The 21,219-nt window shown below is 51.6% G+C and overlaps 1 protein-coding gene across 1 annotated transcript in view; it reads right to left on the reverse strand.

Moving 5' to 3' along the window:
• Positions 1 to 21,219, reverse strand: part of ITGAE (integrin subunit alpha E) — a 63,591-nt gene that overhangs the window by 14,782 nt on the left and 27,590 nt on the right. Inside the window, exons 7-21 of the mRNA XM_036269485.1 lie at positions 21,010 to 21,125; positions 20,245 to 20,396; positions 19,120 to 19,273; positions 18,335 to 18,485; positions 17,839 to 17,906; positions 16,980 to 17,115; positions 15,830 to 15,972; positions 15,428 to 15,568; positions 14,597 to 14,821; positions 13,470 to 13,600; positions 12,024 to 12,154; positions 10,621 to 10,784; positions 8,657 to 8,785; positions 5,182 to 5,255; positions 875 to 1,007 (exon numbers count right to left, since the gene is read on the reverse strand). Of these exons, the coding sequence (XP_036125378.1) occupies positions 875 to 1,007; positions 5,182 to 5,255; positions 8,657 to 8,785; positions 10,621 to 10,784; positions 12,024 to 12,154; positions 13,470 to 13,600; positions 14,597 to 14,821; positions 15,428 to 15,568; positions 15,830 to 15,972; positions 16,980 to 17,115; positions 17,839 to 17,906; positions 18,335 to 18,485; positions 19,120 to 19,273; positions 20,245 to 20,396; positions 21,010 to 21,125 (2,048 nt within the window). The remainder of the gene's footprint in view (positions 1 to 874; positions 1,008 to 5,181; positions 5,256 to 8,656; positions 8,786 to 10,620; positions 10,785 to 12,023; positions 12,155 to 13,469; positions 13,601 to 14,596; positions 14,822 to 15,427; positions 15,569 to 15,829; positions 15,973 to 16,979; positions 17,116 to 17,838; positions 17,907 to 18,334; positions 18,486 to 19,119; positions 19,274 to 20,244; positions 20,397 to 21,009; positions 21,126 to 21,219) is intronic.

Below are 21,219 nucleotides of genomic sequence, written 5' to 3' on the forward strand. Positions count from 1 at the left end.
AATGCATGCTATCCTAGCCCAAATAGCCTAAGACCATCAGGGGACAGACCAGTAGTTTGACAAAGCCAGGTTTATTGACTCATTACAATGAGGAAAACTGTACTGGTGTGTCTTTCCAAGCAAAGGAAAAGACAGTAAAGCACTCCGGGGAAGGGTGGCGTTCAGGTGAAATGTAAATGAAGCAATGTTTTGATAGGTTGAAAATAAAGCAGGGCTGTCACTCAGCAGCAGATCTGCACTGCATAGTGGACCCAGGGACCCATTTCCTTGGAAACTATTAAGATGGATGTGAAAAGTTTTGTCCAGAAATGCTTTAAGTGCAGCTCTATGCTTCAAAAGGATATAAACAGCTTCTCTTTGTCAAAGTGACTATGAGTGAGATGGTTTCATAATTACAGATATAACTTCAAACAGCAACGTTTCCCATTGCCAGTGACTTTAGAGGACAAAACTGCTGTGTTATGATACTTTATTGCTGTAGGGTATCCTTGAGGAAAATACCATTTCCTAGAATGTTGCAGCTGGCTTTGTGTCTGCAATCCCAGGCTGATAAATGGCAGGGCAGACTTTTACTCTTTAATCCCAGCTAATTTATTAGAGATTATTTCTCAGAACCTGGGTTAAGAAAGGCTACAGGCAGGCAAAATGACCCCACTGAAGGTTTGTGAGACAGAATGGCATGACTGGATCCAGGACATGTAGTTGGATTATAGTTGATTATCTAGTTAATAATCACTTATTGGATAGACCAAGATGAGGCTAAAGGCAAAATTAGAAGGTTGCTATAAAAAAGCAGGTATGCAGGGAGGAAAAGCAGGTCTGTAGGGAGGAAAAATCATGAGTGGCATGTTTCCAAAACTGCTATCATAGTTACCTTTTGAATCCTCTTAAACTGTAAGTTTCTGGGGTAGTTCAAAGCCATGCTTGTCATGTAGGAATCTTCCCCAAAATTCGTTAGGTGAATGTTCATTGTCAGCTCTTTTGTGATACCCACCACCAATTCCTGCCTGCACAGGGTAGGCAAGTAGAGTAGCGTTACCAATTTATTTATTCTGTAAAAACCTCAGTGCAATGCTATAGCACATTCTTAACTACTTACATAAATTGCCTAAAGGATTCATTGAGTCTAGATTTTCTTCCCCTTAACACTTGGACCTCCATGCCCACCTCAGTTGCTGTGTAAGATAATAATGGCTACCATTTATTTAGTACTTACCATGTGCCAGGGACTGTGCTAAATGCTTCACATGCTCAATTTATCCTCATAATCTATGAAACAGGATGGTTATTCTCCATTTTATAGAGAAGGAACCAGAAGCCAAAAGAGGCTCACTAATTTGCCTGAGGTCCAATGGCCTCAAAAAGGAATTGGGAGAATTGGATCTAAATCCTCTTTCTACCACCAGTTCTCAGTGACCCTAGGTAAGGCACTCCATCACACAAATCCATCCATTTCACATATATTTATGGAGTAGCTTCTCTGTGCCAGATACCTGCTCAACACTGGAGAAACAGTGGGGCACGAGACAGACACGAACCCCTTTCCTGGCCTTACCTTTCCCACCCACAAAATCATTCAAGCCCTTCTAATTTAAAGGCTATGGTTTAAAACACGAGTCTGTTCAGCCTGGTGAAGAGAAGACTTTGGGACTTGTGAGAGCTTCCTTCAGTCTGCTAAGGTACTATGGGGCCTCAGTGCAGAACAACTATTAGTAATTGGGATCTGTACGAAAATGTATCAACAATACAAAGAAAAATTTCTAACCATCTGAAACAGTCAACGCTAGAACATGTAGCTCTGGGATGTAACCATGTATTTTGTTGTGTGTGTGTTTTTTCTGTTTGTTTTTATCACAGTTGAGAAGAGGACAGATTGGAGGGAGAGGGGTCAGAGAGGAGCCTGCTGTGGAGAGCCATCCAAGAGATGACACATGCCTGAAATAAGACAGTAGTGGTTGGAAAGGAGAGAGGGAGAGAAGCCAGAGATGGTAAGGCCGTACTTGTGAGCAAAGCAAAACGGAGAGAGGACTCAGGATGAGCCCCAAGTTTAGGCCTGGATGACCGATTAGGGAGAGACCACAGGAGAAAGAGCAGAGGGTGGGAGCTGACCAGAAGAGTTCAGTCAGGGAAATGATGAGAGGTGTTTATAGGATCACAAGGTAGAGATGTTGAAATGTCAGTTGGATATGCTGTTCTAGAACCCAGGAGAGAGGTCTGAGAGTCACCAGAATATTTTGACAGGGGTTCTTAAGCTGCAGGTGGGGGAGTTTCAGAGGCCCAGCATGCTGTATGCAATGCGCATGTGTCCTAGGGAGAAAGGTCTGTAGTTTGTCTTAGATTCTTTTTTTTTTACTTTTTTTTTTTTAATCTGAGAGACAGAAAGAAAGACATCAATTTGTTGTTCCACTTATTTATGCATTCATTGGCTAATTCTTGTATGTGCCCTGACCAAGGATTGAACCCACAACCTTGCCATATCAGACCGATGCTCTAACGAACTGAGCTACCCGGCCAGGGCTCCTTAGGTTCTTTAGGAGATCTATGTCCACAACCAGGTCAAAAAACATTGAAACATTTGGGGGCTAAAGATTAGGTTTAATAATACTTTTGAAAAAAAGCAGAGACTGCTTGCTATGTACACTAGGGGGTGTTGTAGGACCAGGCTGTGGGTGCTGCATCTCTAGTTCACAAGGGTTGGCTGAGAGGGTGGTGCTGGGCTGTAATTAATTCCCTGTCAGAAAGACTGTGCTTATTAGGCTGGATTCCAAAGCAATCAAAAGTCTTAAATTAGATCCTTGACGATTGAGATGGGCAGCGCTAAGCCATCCACGTCTGAAACGCGAGCCCTGCAGATGACTATGAGAAGACATCTCATACCAGGACTCGGGGAACAGTGTTCTTCCCCACAGGCACCAGCACTGGCCTTCAGTACCGGCTACACACACCACTAGTAGCCAGGAGAGCATTTTAAGACCACCATGTGTCCCAAACCAAACTGGTGATCTCTTCCTCCCCACCCTGCCTTCCAAAATCATTCTTCCAAAGGCCTCCCCAGTTTAGTTCTTGGCATCACTGTCATTCTAGAATTCACTGTGGTCCAATAGAACTTTTGCAGTAATGGAAATGGCCTATAGTTGTGCTCTTTGCTCTCACTAGCCATATGTGGGCATTGAGCACTTGAAATATGCATAGTACCACTGAGGAGCTATGCATTAATTTAAATTTAAATTGGACAGCACTGTTCTAGATGCTAAGGCTGAAACTTTGAAAGATGTCTTAGACCCTTCTCTTTCCCTCACTCCCCACATCCAATCTGTCATCAAATCCTGTGGGCTCTAATTTCAGAATATAACCACCTTCACCCTGGCCCGTTTAGCTCAGCGTCGGCCTGCGGTCCAGAGAGACTGAGGTTCGGTTCCCGCTAAGGGCATGTACCTCGGTTGCAGTTTGTCTCTGGCCCTGGTTGGGTCATGCAGGTGGCAGCCACTCAATGTATCCCTTTCACGTCGATGTCTCTCTCTCTCTCTCTCTCTCTCTCTCTCTCTCTCTCTCTCTTCCTCTCTCTCTCTCTCCCTCCCACTCTATCTGAACAAAAAATGGAAAAATGTCCTCAGCTGAGGATAAAAAAAAAAAAAGAAGACTATGACCACCTCCACTGTTGCCACTCTGGCCTGGGGCACCACTCCTTTTCACCTGAGCTGCTATGAAAGCTCCTCGCTATCTCACTACTTCCACCTCTGCTCCTACGGCCTGTTCTCAACACAGCAGCCATATGATCCTGTTAAAGATGAAAGATCCGCCCTGGCCGGTTTGGCTCAGCAGTAGAGCATCAGCCCGCAGACCGATGAGTTTTGGGTTCGATTCCAGCCAAGGACACACCTGGGGTGCGATTCATCCCCAGCCCTGGTCGGGTCATGTGGGAGGCAACCAGTCGATGTGTCTCTCTCACGTCAGTGTTTCTGTCTCTCTCCCTCCCACTCCATCTGAAGATAAATAGAAAAAAATATCCTCGAGTGAGGATAATTTTTAAAAAAAGAAGAAGATCAGCCAGGCTGGAGTGGCTCAGTGGTTGAGAGTCGACCAGTGGTTGAGCATCAACCCATGCACCAAGATTGCTGGTTCGATTCTCGGTCAGGGCACATGCCCAGGTTGTGGGCCCAATCCCAAGTGGGGGGCATGCAGGAGGCAGCCAATCAGTGTTCTCTCTCATTGATGTTTTTATCTCTCTCTCCCTCTCCCTTCCTCTCTCCCTCAAATCAATAAAGAAAAAAATGAAAGCTCATTTATTCCTCTGGCTTCCCAGCTCCTAGTAAAAGCCCCATGGAGGGCCTGAACAGCCCTGTGTGAGCTTTCCCATGCCTACGCATTACCTCTCTCTCCTCCTGCTGCACCCATGCTGCTGTCCTGGCCATGCCTCCCACCTCCAGGTGTGCTCCCATCTCAGGGCATTTGCAGTTGCTCTTCCTTCAGATACTCACAGAATTCATTCCTCGACCTCCTCCTCCGTGTACCAAAATGCCTCCTCAGCAAGCCCTTTCCCGACCACTCAATTTAAAACTGCCACCCCACCTCCACCCAGCACTCCCTCCCACCTTCCATGCCTTATTTTTCTTCATATTATATCTTGATAACATACTATTTACTTATTTCTCATTTCCCCCTAAAAGCAGCAGGAGGGCAGGCTCTCTGTGCTGTTTGCTGCTGTATCTGCAGCACCTACAGGGCTTGGCACAGAGTAGATGCTCCATAAATACTTCCTGAATTAAGAACTTTAAGAGGTGAGTCAGGGAAGAGGGTCCCTCTAACTGAGGTGATCCTGGGAGCAGGAGACATTGGGTTATGAAAATAGCATTGCCCGGGTAATACTTATATTACCTGAAGCTTTTCTGTGTCAAGAGATCTGGGTTCAAGTCTACCAGATGACCCCTGTGCCCCCATGCAAGTTCTCAACTACTGAGTCTGTTCTCTAATTTGTACAAAGGGAAAGCAAATCTCTGTGTTGCCCCCCGTCATGGGGTGGCAGAGGAAGCAAAGATAATAAATGCAACGCCCTTTGTGGGCCACAAGGGGAGGGGGAAAGGAGAGGGGAAGGGAGTAAGCAACTGATCCGGATGAGGGGTTGGCACAGGTAAGCGTCAGGAGGACGTTAATTGCAGAAACTCATGACGGGATCCGACTCACTGGGAGGTGGTGGTGGCCAGCTGTAAGTCCGCAACACAAAACAGCTTATTCTTGCAGGCCTTCTCGTAGGGCAGCTAAAACGAGACAGAGGCAGGATCAGCCCAGGGACCCCACCATCCCTGGCAGCCTTGCCTCATGATCTTAGGACAGGCCCGTCCCTCCTGCTGACTTGACAAGTGCAGTTACAGGGAGGTGAAGGCTGACAGGCTGGGTTGTGTCCACATGGCTGTGACTGTGACATTCCTTGATCTGTCAGGGGTAGGAGGCACAGTCAGGTAACAAATGACAGGTGATGGTCTGTCAGGCAGGTGGTGTGCTTGGTCCTACGGCACAGGTATACCATGATCAGGCCTCTGGCCAAGGTCAAAATGGGGTGGGCCTTCACGAATGGTGGGAGTACCCGCCACTTTTCTCTCAGGAGAATTAAGCAGCAACACTCACAACTCACTCTGTACTTTGACATTTTTGGGGAGGAAAACCTGTATGAAGAAAAGCTTCCTTAGTCCTTTCAAGTAGCAGTAGGAACAGCAGGGGCACAAATGGAGGACACCTAACCAGATGTTGTCAAGATCCAGTCCTGCACACCCTCTGACCCCATGGCGTCTTCTCTGGAGATTAAATACCCCCTTTGCAATCTTGTCTACACTAAAACAAACTAATTCAGAAAGTCACATTGGATCCAAAGGCCCGGTCAAGGTCGAAAAACCCTAGTTCAGGTTGAGAAATTAAATTTTCTAAAGAACGTGGATTTATTTTTTATCATGAAAGAAACACAAGCAGCTCCTTAACTGGGAAATCTCTGCATTTCTCTCCCAGCAGCCAGTGACCACGCAGCAGCGTATGCAAGGACTCCCCATGGCGGGAGCTGGAATGGAGCCAGAGCTGGAAAGGAACCTTCTTCCTGGAGAAGGGAGATGCAGTTTCCCTTTGGCTGACACTTTGGCTGGGTCAACAGTTTGGGACAAAGTATTGCTTTGTTTTGTTTTTAGTTTTGTTTTCAGTATAGCCAAGTAGCCTGCTCTCTTTCACCCAATCCCAGTGAGAGCAGGGTTCAACTACCTTAAGCTCCCAGCTAGAACTCATTCTCTGGAAACATCTGTGTGCTTAAACTAATACCAAATCAGTGGAATAAAACATATCTTTGCCAAACAATCAAAGTACTGATTAAGGTAAGAATCATGAATGGCCTGGCCAGTGTGGCTCAGTGGTTGAGCATCGACCCATGCACCAGGAGGTCGCCAGTTCGATTCCTGGTCAGAGCATATGCTCAGGTTGTGGGCCAAATCCCTAGTGAGGAGCATGTGGGAGGCGGCCAATCAATGTTCTCTCTCATCGGTGTTTCTATATTCCTCTCTCTAAAAAGAAAAAAAAAATTAGAAAAAAGAAAAGAATCATGAATGGATTACATACATAATCTCCAACCATCTCCCATAAGATAAGATACTTAGCAACTACTAAGGGAAGTAGCACCAGTAATGGGACAAAGCAGTGTACCCCTGATATGATGGAGTCAGAAGGACACAGCTTCACTTTTGTAATATTCTTGCCCAAAATGCATAATCTAATCTAATCATGGGGAAACATCAGCCAAGTTAAAGTTGAGAAACATTCTACAAAATAACTGGCCTGTATCCTTCAAAAATGTTGAAGTCATTGAGCAAGGAAGGATTGAGACATTGTTTCAAATTAAAGGAGGTCAGAGATAAATGATGACAAAATGCAATAGATGATCCTGGATCAGTGGACAAAATTATTTTCTTTTGCAATAAAGGACATTAATAGGATGAAATTTAAATACATTAGATAATAGTATTTTATCATTGTTCATTTCCTGATTTTGATTATTGTATTGAGGTTTTTGTAAGAGAATGTCCTTGTTTTTTAGGAAATATATACTGAATATTGGCGAGTAAAGAGGCATCACATCTATAACTTATTCTCAGATGGTTCAGAAATATAAATGTGTGTATATGTATAATATATATATATATGTACTGTTTCTATGTATAGTGAGAGAGAATGATAGAGCAATGTGCATGATAAAGCATGTGATAAAATGTGAAAATGTTCATATTTGAGAAATCTAGATAAATAATGCATGGGGGCTTTTTTGGACTATTCTTATAACTTTATAACAAGCCAACTATTTCAAAATAAAGTTTTTAAACAGTAGAATATATATAATTAATGACAGTCGACTTACTGACAAATTGTATTACATTAGTTTTCCCAGTCTTTTCTGCATCTAACTTGATGTCAATACCACATTTTAAAAAATCGTTTACAAAATAAATATACTATTATAAATTCTTTATAAAATAAATATACTATTATAAAATAAAGTCTCTTGCCTAAAAAGTGAAGATGGCAATCTTTGTTCAAAAGGAACCTGATTCTTTCTCTTCCTGGGCAAATGAGCAGTGAAAATGTCACTCTGATTATGTTGCTGTCTATTTACTATTTGTTTTTTATTTTATTTCAGGGAGTGAGAGAGAGAGAGAGAAACATTGATTTGTTGTTCTACTTATTTATGCATTCATTGGTTGATTCTTGTATGTGCCTGGACCAGGCATCGAACTGCAACCTTGGCGTATCGGGACGACACTCTAACCAAGAGAGTGAGCTACCCAGCCAGGGCTCTGTTCATTATTTGTGATTGATACATTGGGTAGAGACCAAAACTGGAGCTAAAAGACTTGTATAATTTAATTAACAGAGCATTTGGGTACAAATATTGAACCGCTGAGACTGTCCTATGGTTACTTGGAAATATACTTATATTACCTGAAGCTTTTCTGTGCCAGCATGAACTACTGTTGGCTCTTTAGTTTTAATTTTGGAGACTCAGTTCATTCCAGCTGACTGTAATTATTGCTCTTTCATGCTCACGTTGTTACTTCTTTGATCCTGCTGATTTTTCTATACCCCATAAACTCTCTAAATGTAGATGGGTAGAATATTCTAGGGGTCAGGGCTTGGATATAAACAAAATCACCTTAGTTATCATATTATCAGGAAATATGACTGCTTTCCCCTTCTGATTTTTCTTAGTTATGAGAAAAGTTTCTTGCGACACTACCTGCCCATTAGGGTGCAAGTTTGGTGGGCCAGACATTCAGCCGGAGGGCCTGGGCAGGACCTGGGGGGACGGGTGCTCCCAAGGGCATCTTCTCTGCAGTGTAGGGCAGACTGGCGCCAGTCCACTCCCCCACTGGACCCCACCACAGGATCATCAGGCAGTGTACTCACATGGTTCATTAAACATATAGCAAGCACTCTGTGAACATAAAGGAACTAGCTTTGGGTGGTAGTTTGGAGATGTGGTTACCCACCAATGAGGCCCATTTGTCCAGTTAGGGGCCCAAATGCTGTCTGAAGACCCTCCCGATTCTAACATTCTTTGAAGTTAGGGGAGCAGGTGCTCTTGGGTGGATGGCTCCCCAGAGGGTCTGATCCTAGCTGCGGGTAGAGTCACCTGGAAGACGGCGAAGTGCTCAGTGTAGAAGTCCAGGACAGGGCGGGGACGGTTCCTCTGGGCCCTGGAGGTCTGGAGTTGGTAGCTGACGCTGACACTGATGTTGGAGAAGCAGTCCTCTTCACAGAGCTGCACAGCCAGCAAGGGGTGCGGAGTTGCAGTTGGGTGTGGAGGGAAAGACGACAGGAGAATACTTTTAATTTTGGTGTAGTCGTAGTAAGAAATAAACAATGAAAGTGGTGAGCCGGGAGTCTTCAGCCTCTTCCAAATAAGCCAGGGATGCTTTCTTTTTCTTTTCTTTTTTTGGTACATGCCCCTAGCATGGGCCCGAACCCGGGACTCTCTGGTCCGCAGGCCGACACTCCAACCGCTGAGCCAAACTGGCTAGGGCAGGGAAGCTTTCATTTAACCAAGCTGCCAAGAGCGTTGGAAAAATCTCCCTGGATCTGCTATGGCCTCAGAGCTCATAACTCCTTATGGTTTCCACCCCAATCACAGAGGTATTCTAGCCATCATGAGTTAAAAACTGACTTGACTTTATTCAGAGAGCAAATGAGAGGCACAGAAGGGAAGACTCATCTGTGTTTACAAAGATCTTTCTCAAAGCAGCATGGAGGACAGATTAGAGGGCAAAACCAAAATAAGGAGAATGACTGGCATGACATTTGCCACACTTTTTTTTTTTTAATTTTAATATATTTCTTTATTGATTTTTAGAGAGAGGAAAAGAGAGATCAAAACATTGATGAGAGAAAATATCGATTGGCCGCCTCCTGCATGTCCCCTACTGGGGATCAGGCTCACAACCTGGGCATGTGCCCTGACCGGGAATCAAACTGGCAGCCTCTTGGTGTATGGGTCGATGCTCAACCCCTGAGCCACACCGGCCGGGCACATTTGCCACTCTTTCTTTTTTTTTTTTTTTTTATCCTCACCTGAGGATATTTTTCCATTTTTGTACAGATAGAGTGGGAAGGAGAGAGAGGAAGGGAGAGAGAGAGAGAGAAACATCGATGGGAAGGGACACATCGAGTGGCTGCCACCCACACGACCAACCAGGGCCTCGGACAAACTGCAACCGAAGATAGAGTGGGAGGGAGAGAGAGGAAGGGAGAGAGAGAGAGAAACATCGACGTGAAGGGACACATCGAGTGGCTGCCACCCGCACGACCAACCAGGGCCGCGGACAAACTGCAACTGAAGTACGTGCCCTTAGCGGGAACCGAACCCGGGTCTCTCTGGACCCCTGGCCGACACTCTAACCGCTGAGCCAAACTGGCCAGGGCTGCCACTCTTTCTGATGAGCCCTTCTGCCATGGTAGAAGCTTTGAACACATGAGAGTAGGTAAGCATGACTCCCGGTGGAAAGGGAGGCTATGCTTTTATTTAAAAAAGCCATCGACTCACTAGAAACTCTTTCTTACTCCAGTTAACAACTGGAACAGATGTGGGAACAGATGTGTAGTCAGAAGTATAATTTATAAGTTTGTTGGAATAAATGATTCTTATCCATCCAAAGTTTGAGGTCCTATCAGGCCCTGAGTCCTGACAAATACATTTTCTCATGTCTCTAGGTACCTTTGTCAGAAGTAACCCTTTGTAAATGACAGCTATTGTCTTTCTGTTCCTACTTTCATTCAATTTTTCAGATGCTGATTGGAAGAAGGCCCCTCAGCCCCACTGTTGTCAGGCGAGGTTAGATGTCAAGGGAAGCGGAGAAACAGCAAGGAGAGCATTGCGCTTGTGCAGAGGCTAGGCAGCGCACAGACCCAGTTAGAGTTCCATTGCAGCAGGTCTTTTCCTTTGGGTTTCTGGCATAATCAACTACACCATTATGTGGTTCTTGACTATTATCATTTTAATTGTCTAGTTTGTATGGACTGACAGGTGTCTTTCATTGCACGCCCTCAGTTCTTTTCTCAACAATTAGGACCCCTCTGGATGCTTCTCAGCTCCTCACTTACCTCTGCCTCCATGAGCACGAGCCGCAGGGGCTCACAGAGAGGCGACCCGTTGCCCCACTCCCAAAGGTGACTCTGCCGGGTGCTCTTGTCCAAAAACTGCAGCCTCTTCCTCTGCTTCATCATGTCCACATCCAAGGTGAAATTCAGAGATGTCCCTCTGAGGGCTGGGAGTGAAGACCAGACCTTCCTGATGAGGCTGGGACGGGCAAGCCCCGGAGGCAGGGCCCCACCTGCTGAAGTTCCTCAGGAGCCCCTCCTGACTGGCCCACTCCGGTGCTTCCCCGAGGCTGGACGTCTGAGTTTCTTCACTTTGAAGGTACTTTTCTCGTGGTCTTCTGGCATTTGGCCAGGTCTCTCAGGGCCCCAACCCCAAACCCAGAGCACCACATTCTCAGGGCTGAGCCAGCCTTCCCTAGGAGAGGGAGCACTCGGGGAGGAGGTGGGAATTCGGGGAGGAGAAGAAGGGGGGACTAACATGGGGATGGAAAGAGAAAAACCTGCGGACACAGAGCTGGAAGCGCCTTACAGATTAGCTGGGCCAACCCCCTTACTGTACTGAACAGACACGGGGCCAGCGACTGAGACAACGGCCTCGTACCACACGGCCCCTGGGCAGCAGCCCTTCGGCCCCACCACCTGAATCTTTCAGCCCGCACAGCTGGACTGGACAGGCCTGTCACTTCCTCCCGGTTTGATGACGGCCTCCTTCTGCAGTAAAGACCCCCAGCTGGGAGAGTGCTTTCTTACTTGCAGGAACCAGAGGGACATCTCAGGATTGCTGCTGAGACAGTAAACCTCCCTCAGGGGCTGTTGCCCACGTGTTACTGGAGGGGAGCTCAGGGGTGGCCAGTAGGTGCTTGGGCTGTGAAAGCCAGGCCCACCCTCTGCCTTCTGGAAACAGTTTCCCAGCCAGTGCCAGGTAAGGGGGTGGGAAGAGAGGCCAGGCCTCTGGCAGGTCATCCAATCCCACCTGGGCCAGGGAGACATCGTGAGGAAGGAAGGGGAGAAGATGACAATCAGAGAGAAAGAGGAAGGAGCCCTGCACATGCACAGGCGTGGGCACAGCAGACCGAGATGGAGAAATGGCTGCCCTTTTCTGAGTCTTCTTTCAGAAACGCAAGCCTTCAAGTGCCCCTTGAAGGGATCCAGTGCCCCTCTTCCCAACAGCATCAGGGACGCCCCTGCAGAGTGCGGACTTAGCAGCAGATCACCCTTTACTAGGGCAGTTCACACTAAACAGAACCTCATGTCCAAGGAGCTGAGCCCCACAGCGGGATTCAAACACCAGGGCCTCATAACACGCATTCCCTGCCCCCGCCCCCATCCTCTTTCCCTGCTCCCCTGCCCCGAAGCCAACAAGGAATGACCCCAACACTGGATGGGTCAGCTAGGCTGCCTGTTACCTGACTTGGCAGCTGCAGTCACAGAGTTGATTTCAAAACACAAAACTGCATACACACTGCTGTTAAAGCCAATGGGCAGCGCCTTGGGAGTGAAGGTCATGGACACCTTCAGGTGAACCACAGGTCTTGAGCTAAATAAAGCAGCAAAGAGGACCGTGAGAAGTGACTGTAGGTCTTCTGTATCAGTACTGGGCTCACTCATTCATTCAATGACTATTTATTGAACATCTCTAATGTGCTAATGCTGTTCTGAGTCTTCAGGATACAGTAGGGAAAGAGACAAGACGCTGCTCTAGTGGGAAAATAGACAACGAGCAAATAAACAAGAAGAAACAGTAAAATACTATGTAGAGGCAAGGCTATGATAAAAATAAAATAGGATAAGGTCACAGAGACTGGAGACTTCTTAGGTTGGGTAGTCAGGGATGGTCTCACTAATGAGGAAACATTTAAGTCAAGATCTGTTTACAAGAGAGAGCCAGCTATGTAAAGATCTAGGGGAAGTGCATTCTAGGCAGAAGGCACAGCTAGTGCAAAGGGCCTGTGGTAGGACTCAGCCTGGTTTGAGGAACACAAAGGTTAGCATGACAGGAGCACAGTTAGTGAGACAGAAGGTAGTAACAGGAGATGGGGAGAGAGGAGCAGGAAGGGCAGGCCGTGGAGAGCTTGGTAGGCCACAGTGAGGAATTTGGGTTTTACTCTAAGTGGGAACCATTGAGGGGTTTTAAGCAGAACGAAGGGATCACTCTGGCTGCTGTGTGGAGAATGGAGCACAGGGGAGAGGTGACAGTCTGTATGGGGAGGTATTCTGGAGGCAGCCGACAAAAACGTGTTGACGGGGTGGCAGGGGAAGGAAAAGAAGACTCGAGGATGACTCCTGGGTGTTTGTCCTGAACACATGGTATCATTTGCTGAGATGGGAAGCCTAAGGAGGGGCCTGCGGGTGAGAATGAGGGGTGAGGTGGCCCATTGTTAGACTTTGAGATGCCTGGAAGCAACAGCCAAGAGGGGTATTGAGTTGACAGCCAAGCCTGGGACTTAGTGAAGAGCAGAGGGCAGGCAGGTGCCCCGTCAGCCTATGTGCAGCCCTGGTACTTGGTAATGCCCTCTGGGAGGTGCACAGGACCTCTGGAAGGAATGATAACGACAGGGCAGCCATCACGCGCACTGTGCTCAAGGCTTTGCACAGATTCTCTCTGTGAGGTAAGCACTGTTATTATTTCCATTTAGAGATGAGGAAATCGGGGCTTAGAATTCAATAACCTGCCCAAGCATGTGCTGTTAAGTGAGAGCTGAGGCTCAAACCCAGAAGGGCAGACTCCAGAGCCGGGCCCCTCACCACCCACTCTGTCCCGTCAGGGCCTGGTATCTTCATGCGGTCACTCAGGGCAGGGCAAGCGGGCGAGGCCGGGGCCTGGCCCCCCAGAAGGCAGAACAGACCCCTACCGAAGCACAACCGCCCGACCAAGAGTGCCCACGGCGATGTCATCAAGGCCATCGTCATTCAAATCTAAGCCACCATCCACGGACGTGCCAAAGTAGTGGAGTCCTGGGGCCACCGCTGAGGCTCTGATTCGCTGTGGAGGGAGAAACACAAGGCGGGGGGGGGGGTCCTTTGGTTGTATTCAAAATGCAAATCAGCATTGGTCCCAACCTTTCAATGGGAGCCCTCGGTCAGAAACTGGAGAGAGCAGAGCAAGGTCTCCCAGGGAGGGCAGGTAGGACTTGGCAGGTGGGACTTGACAGGGAGACACGGGAAGCAGGGGTGGAGCCGAGCAGGGTGGTCGAAGCAAACAGCCAGGGGTCAATGTGTGGGAGCAGGAGGAGAGTAGGGTACAAGAAGGCTTGATGTGGGGGTGGGGGTGGGGGTGCCTAATCAGACCCAGGGTGGAACAGGGGGAGGAGGCCGGAGGGGCAGGGCTAGTGGGAATGGAGAGGAGAGGCTGGGTGGGGAGGGCGCTAGCCTGTTAGGATGGACATGGGGGCTGACAGGCTGTGCCGAGTGCCAGGTGTCTGGGATCATCCCGGGTTTCTGGTGGGGCAGATGGCGCCCAACGGGCAGCAGGTGTTGGGGGGAGAGGATGCTCCCTGTCTGGCAGCAGCAGAGTGAGATGCTTGGAGCCATCCAGGTGAGGTGCTGGACAGACGGGGCTGAAGCTTAGGAGAGGAACTAGTTGGAGGTGGGTGACAGTGCCCCGCGAAAGATCCCGCAGGAGAGGCTGGCGCAGAGCCCTGGGGGTGAGCGTTCAGGCCTGGAGGGGTTGGGTGGGGACAGGAGCTAGAGAAGGGACAGAAAGGGAGGAAGGAGGACCTGCGGCAGGCCCACAGTCAGGAGTAAAGAAGGGAGACAGGTCGGCGCTGTAGCTGTCGCCACAAGCTTGCCCCACGAGAAGGGTCTGCATGAGGCCCTGGCCTGGAACCTCCCACCGGCCTCTTGACTTCTGCCCTTCTCTGGGCACTCCCAGCCCTGTGGACTGCCTGGCACTTAGACCTCGAGCTGACTTGGGGCTCAGGCCTTTACTTCTGGGGGTCACTGCCCCAGAGCAGAGGCAGGAGAGAGCCCTGCGGGTTACCTGGGAGGGGCCGCTGGAAAGGCCATCCCGGCGTCCGTTGTAAATGTACACGCTGCCGAAGCTGGCGCCGTCATCTGCCCCCCAACCCTCCAGCGGAGCCCCGATGGCCACATCGGTGAGCTTATCTTGACTGATATCCCCCACTGTTGCCATGGCAAAGCCAAATCGGGCATCAGCGAACCCAGGCTGCCCACTCAGCGTGCTTGCCAAGGAGAAGGAGCCATCCTGTAGAGCAAACAGGTGGCTCAGCTCTCCAGACCGGGGTGCAGGGTGCCCACCCCAGTGCCACCCCAGGGGGCACGCTCATGAGGCTTTTCATCCAGATTCTCCGGCAGGGAGTCTGAGGCCCAGAGGAGGAAAGGGACCTACACAGTGAGTAAGTGACGAAGCTGGGGTCCCACCTCAAGCTCAGGACCAGAGCCAGCCCACTCTGCTCCCACCGTTGGGCACACTGGGCTGGCAACCGGGAGGCCTGGGTTCTAGTCTTGACTCTACCCTACAGGTGCTCCATAAACTCAGACAAGTTTTAACACCACTGAGCCTCAGCTCCCTCCCCTGTAAGGGGTGAGTGACTGCTACGCCCAGAGAAATGGGTGAGATAATACACTGTGCTGCTGCTTGAGGCATTATCACCACCAAAGAGATGAGATGGGGAAAATGAGAAAGTGGGGTTCAGGAGGGAGGAGAGCCGCTGTCCACCTGGCTGCCATCCACCCTCCCCATCACTGCCTTCCGGAGCAAGGCAGGGCAGGGTGCTTCCAGCCTCCACCACCTCTGCACGAGACCTGCGGCCGCAGCCTCCACAGCTTGCAAAGGTAGAGACTCTCCCACCTGCTTATTCACACGGTACACGTAGACTCTGCCTTCCTGTCCGTGAACGTGGTAAAACGGAGCAGCCACCAGCAAGAAGTCCGTCGTTCCATCCATGTCGATGTCCACAGGACACAGTTCAGAGCCAAAATAGGACCCCATCTACAGCCCAGGAGGAACTCAGCTCACGGGGAACACGGGGGAGACCCCCCCCCCAGTAAGGCTAGACCCCTGCTCCTGCCCTTCCTGAATCAATCTGTTCACCAAAGTAACACAGGAGACTGGGAGAGCAGGCCGATCCCCCACAGTGGGGAGCTTCCCCAGGCCGGGTCCACATCCACTGTGCCCTGGAGCCCATCCCCTTCCCTCGGGCCTCCGGATCCCCCATCTGTAATAACGGAGGGTCCCATGGTCCCGAGGTACCTGCTCTCCCTCCAGCACCGGCATGAAGTTGGTCTCTCTGCCCTCCTTCTGGACTTCAAACACGGCCCCTCGATGCCTGTGCCGTGGAGCCCCCGCCACGTAGGAGAGGCCACAGGTCTTATGCAGCGTGGCCACCGAATAACCTGGCCAGGAGTGTTGGGGCTGTGATCAGGCACCCCCAAATGGCCACTCCTTTGTTCCCTAACCCCTGCCACCTTCCCAGCCAGGCTTTCGAAGTGGCCTGGGCAGGAAGACAGTCTCGTCTTTTTAAAAACTGGCATCAGGGAGCTCTCCCACTTACCCACTATTGCTGGTCACACACGTGCCCCACCACACAGCTGTGATATACACACATCATCACATGTACAGCGTTGCTCAAAATGCACTCATTCGAACACCCGAGATATAAGGGCTGAGGTGAGGGGTGAAGGGTCTCTCACCACTGTTATTAATGGTGAGGTCCCGTCTTCCCTGGGCAGCCATCCAGGGCCACTCCATGAATAGAGTACTGAGCAGGCCTTGTCCCCTCCCAGAAGGCCCTAATTTTCAGCCTCCAGGTCCCTAACCAGGGCCCATTCCTCAGTCCATGTGACCAAGCTCGGCCATTCCCAACTAGGAAGCCTAGTGCAGCCTAAGGTGAAACCTCAGTGGCCCTACCCAGGCCCCGCCCTCACCCAGGTGGTCCCCAGGCCCCACACTCACCCAGGTGGTCCCCAGGCCCCACACTCACCCAGGTGGCCCCCAGGCCCCACACTCATCCAGGTGGCCTCCAGGCCCCACCCTCACCCAGGTGGCCTCCAGGCCCCACCCTCACCCAGGTGGCCTCCAGGCCCCACACCCACCCAGGTGGCCTCCAGGCCCCACACCCACCCAGGTGGTCCCCAGGCCCCACACTCACCCAGGTGGCCTCCAGGCCCCGCCCTCACCCAGGTGGCCTCCAGGCCCCGCCCTCACCCAGGTGGTCTCCAGGCCCCGCCCTCACCCAGGTGGCCTCCAGGCCCCACCCTCACCCAGGTGGCCTCCAGGCCCCGCCCTCACCCAGGTGGCCTCCAGGCCCCGCCCTCACCCAGGTGGTCTCCAGGCCCCACCCTCACCCAGGTGGCCTCCAGGCCCTGCCCTCACCCAGGTGGTCTCCAGGCCCCACCCTCACCCAGGTAGCTGTGCTTTCCAGCCTTGGTGTCCACCACTGTCTGGTTTAGGAAGTGGCCCCGGCGGCTTTGCATGTCATAGAGCAACACGCCCCCCGACCAGTCAAAGGCCCCGACAGCACCGAGCAGCACCTGGCCCTGCAGGGGACAAAGGTGGAGGCCATCTGAGCCGGAGGTGTCCGGGTGCTGCCACTGCAGCCTCGGGTCTACCGGCCAGCACAGCGGAACGTGTGCTGTAGGAGAAGAGGGGCATTCCTTGGCCCCGTGCCCTCCTGGCCAGCCATGCAGGAGGAGGGTGAGAAGGCAAACACTGGCTTCCTGCCTTGTCCCCATGACCCTGTCAGGGGAGCTGTCCCTTTGACCCCACCCCCCACCCCCAGAGCAGATGGGAAGCACCGCAGAGGAGTGACTGAGAAGGCTGTGTTCTCCTTCGCGGCTGCCCCCTGGGCCTGGCACACGAGGCCCACCTGGGCTGAGGGACAGTGCTTGCTGTGCACAGGGGCCATGTCCTCGCTGTGCCTGAACTCAGCCCACCTGGGAGAAGGGGCCCCTGGGAGGGGCGGCCACTTGGCCAGCTGGCCAGGCCACAGCCTGCTCCTAGTCTGTCTTTTAAGAACTGCTCAACCCTCGAGCACACGGACTAGACAGCCTTCTGTAATCAACACGGCCATCCTCCCGTCCACCCCAGACGTCCAGGTTAGGCGAGCAAGCAGGGGTGTTTTCCGTTACCCTGACGCTGCCCGAGAGGCATCACCGTAGCGGGCAGAGCCCTGCACTGCGAGCCGAGGGTCCCTGAGTCCCGGGTGCTGCTGGGGGCCCTCCTCTATGGCGAGCCTGCCCGGTGCTCAGTGGGCCACGTACCTCACCCAGCATCTGGGCGCTGAACCCGACCTGTGCCAGCTGGTAGTGGAGAGCTTCTCCGACTGTGCCTGTAAGCCAAGGAGCCCCTGAGACACTGCTGTGGGCAAGGTGAGGGGGAAACCAAGCCAGGGAAGGGTCCTGCCCGGCCTCGCTCCCAGATGGGTGACGGGACGAGCACCAGGCTGAGAGTGAGACATAGGACCTGCTTTGGCAGCTACTGGCAGAGAGCCTGTGAAGTCCTGGGAGCAGGACCCATGCCCCGTCATCCTTTCTCCAGCACCCGGTCAGCTCCTCAGAGCTTCACGGAGACGCGGGGAAGGGCAGAGTGCTGGGACAGTGTCGCCTTTCTAGAGATGGAAGAGCTGAGGCTCAGAGGGGACGGGAGCTGCCCAGAGCGCCACATGGAGGGACCAGGGGTGGGGCTGGAGGGCGGGCTTAGACCTCTTGCTCGTGCCCAGGGGGCAGCCACAACATGGCACAGGCCCCGGAGGCTCACCTTCCATAGGAACGATGCTCTGCTGGAGTTGGCTCAGCAGCCCGTCCAGTGCCGCGTAGTTGGTCACCTTGAAGGCATGGGTCTCCTTGGGGTCCGAGGCGATCAGCTTCAGTTCGCTCTCAGTCTTCGCCTTCTTAAATGCATCCCCCACCTGCACCGAGGCCCCAGACCAGCGGGTCAGCACGGTGAGAGCTGGCTGGTTGCTAGGCCCCAAGGTGTCTCCAGGCCCAGGGAGAGGCTGAACCCCACCACCTGGCCTTCAGGGCCTCCATCGCCTGCCCCCTGCTTTCCCTGCTCCCTGTTCTCCTCCAAACACACTCTGGGCTCCAGTTTCACCAATCTACGTGTGTGTCCCTGAACACACCTGGCTCCTTCTCACCTCTGCAAATGCTGTCCCCTCTGCCTGCAGAGCCCTTCCCGCCTCCCCCATTCCCTAGGCCAGCTCCTCCGGCCTGTCCTCCAAGGCTCAGCTCAGCACCCTCTTCTCCAGGACCACCCACCCCCACCCCGATGCCTTTCCTGTAGGCCCCCAGAGTGACCACTGCTCTCTCCATTCCTGCTGGGCAAGTAGCTGTTGCCCACACTGGGAACTGGGCCTCCTGTGGGAAGACCCAGTAGGAGTGGGGCTGCGCACGGGACATGGGGACTGGGAGAAAAGAAGCTGGTGTCTGTGAACAGAACAGGGTTTGGGTAAGCTACATACAGAAGCCCCTACCAGGAAGCCTGGCTCCCCCCACCCCAGGCTACACAGGGTGTGCAGGTACCCCCCTGCTCCTGGCTCTTACCCCAATGGCAAAGCGCTCAACACCTTGCATCTTTGGAGAGTTGATGACAGTTGTAAGGTTGAGGGTGTCCTCGAATATGTCCCCATCGGTGAGCACCACCATGACCTTGGACGCGGTTTTTCTAGAGCCGTGGCTTGGCGAGAAGATGCTGTTTCTAAGGAGGGGAGAGTCGAGGAAGTGGAGGACTTTGCCAGAAGGGTGGCTGAGCTTGGGGAGACTTCATTCACAAACCCATTTTAGAATTGGAAAGGATTAAGAAGCCCTCCCAGGGGAACGAATGCCCAAGGAGGAGTGGGGATACCCCTACGGCACAAAGCAGGGCTGGGTGGGGGTGGGGACCTGCTCCCAATAGAAAGGTGCTGGACAGCACAAGGAATAGATTTTTCTGGGAGTAATAATGAAATTAATAACAGTGGCTAAGCCTGCCAGTGTGGCTCAGTGGCCGAGCACAGACCCTTGCACCAGGAGGTCGCTGGTTTGATTCCCGGTCAGAGGATGTGCCCAGGTCGTGGGTCTAATCCCCAGTGGGGGCATGCAGGAGGTGGCCAATTGATGTTCGCTCTCATTGATGTTTCTATCTCTCTCTCCCCCTCTCTTCCTCTCTCTCCAAAATCAATAAAAAATTAAAATTAAAAAAAAGAAAACAGTGGCTAATACTTACAAAATGCTTCTGTGCCAGGCACTGTTGTAGGCACTGTACATATTTAAACCTATTTAATCCTCACAAAATCCTCTAAGGCAAGTACTATTATTATTCTCATTTTAAAAGCGAGGAACCAAGCACAGAGAGGTTAGGTGCCCAAGGTCTCCAACTACAAACTGGAGCTGGGACGTGGACCTAGGCAGCCTGGGCACTGAACCCAGCCCTGTCTGCACTGTGCTCTGTCTACTGCCGCTCACAAGATGAGTCTTCAGAAGAATTATTAGAGGACTGTCCTGGGGTGTCATTCATCAGCCAAGGCTGGACAGCAAGACCTCACATTCCCCTCTCAGCCAAGGAAGAACGAGAACCCCAGTCCTCTCCTCTTTACAGTTCTGTCCGGCCACCTCTCCAGGCTCGATGCTTCAAAGCCTCTGGGCAGGGATGCCAGCCAGCACCCAGTCGGTGCTCAGGCTCACACTCACAGGACATGCTGCATGGCGGAAGCGGTCTTGGTGACACTCCCCACTTGAGTGATGTTCTGGACTCTGCCAAGGGAGGCCATCACATCCTGGCTGTACCGAAGGTCAAACTCAGTCTGGATCACCGCTCCGTACTGCACCAGGGCAAAGCTGCACTGGAGGGAGGGGCCGAGGGGGGAGAAGGTTGGTAGAGTCGCCATGCCCAAGGCCCTTGAATGGCTCCCCCTACAAGCAGTGGAAGAATCCACTCACTCCTCACTGAGGCAGGAGGAGCTGCTAAGTGGAAGGGACATCTCTAAGCAAGTGGGACTGGAGGAAGGTGCGAGAGTGACGGTTCCCAATGAATCACAGACTTCTCCCTGAACTCATGACCTTGAGTAATCCCTCTCCCCTTCCTAATGACCATGTGACTTTCTTTGGCAGTAGGGATATCAGCAAATGAGATATAATCAGAGACATAAAAAGTGCTGTGTGCTTTAGTTCTTGCCCTCTTGGAGTGTTGCAGCCATGGAAATGTCAGGATGACCTGCTAGAGACACATGGCCAGACAAGTGAGGCCAGTCAGCCCCAGTTATGCAACCAGATACCTCAGCTGCAGGAAAAAACTTCAGGTAAGACCAGAAGAACCGCCTAGCTGAGCCCAGCCAAGCCCAGCCCACATAGCTGCCCCACAGAGCTGTGAGCAGATCAGTGGTAGTTGTTTTGAGGTGGTTTGTTCACAGTGATAGATAGCAACAGACTGTGAGTCCAGCTCCTAGGAAAGCCCACCTCGAAGCACTTCTCGTAGACGTTCCTCATCATGTTAGAGATGAAGTCTTTGGCTCTCTGGAAGTCTGGGGGATCGATGCTTCCTGAACCATCCAGGATGATGGCAATCTCGGTGCCTGGGCCAAGACAGGGAACCGGTCAGGAGTGGGCATGGGATTTGGGACAGCAGTGAAGGCAGCATATCTTGCCCTTCAGGGTACCCACCCCATT

The sequence above is a fragment of the Molossus molossus genome, unplaced genomic scaffold (assembly GCF_014108415.1).
Source record: "Molossus molossus isolate mMolMol1 unplaced genomic scaffold, mMolMol1.p scaffold_m16_p_19, whole genome shotgun sequence".
NCBI lineage: Eukaryota > Metazoa > Chordata > Mammalia > Chiroptera > Molossidae > Molossus > Molossus molossus.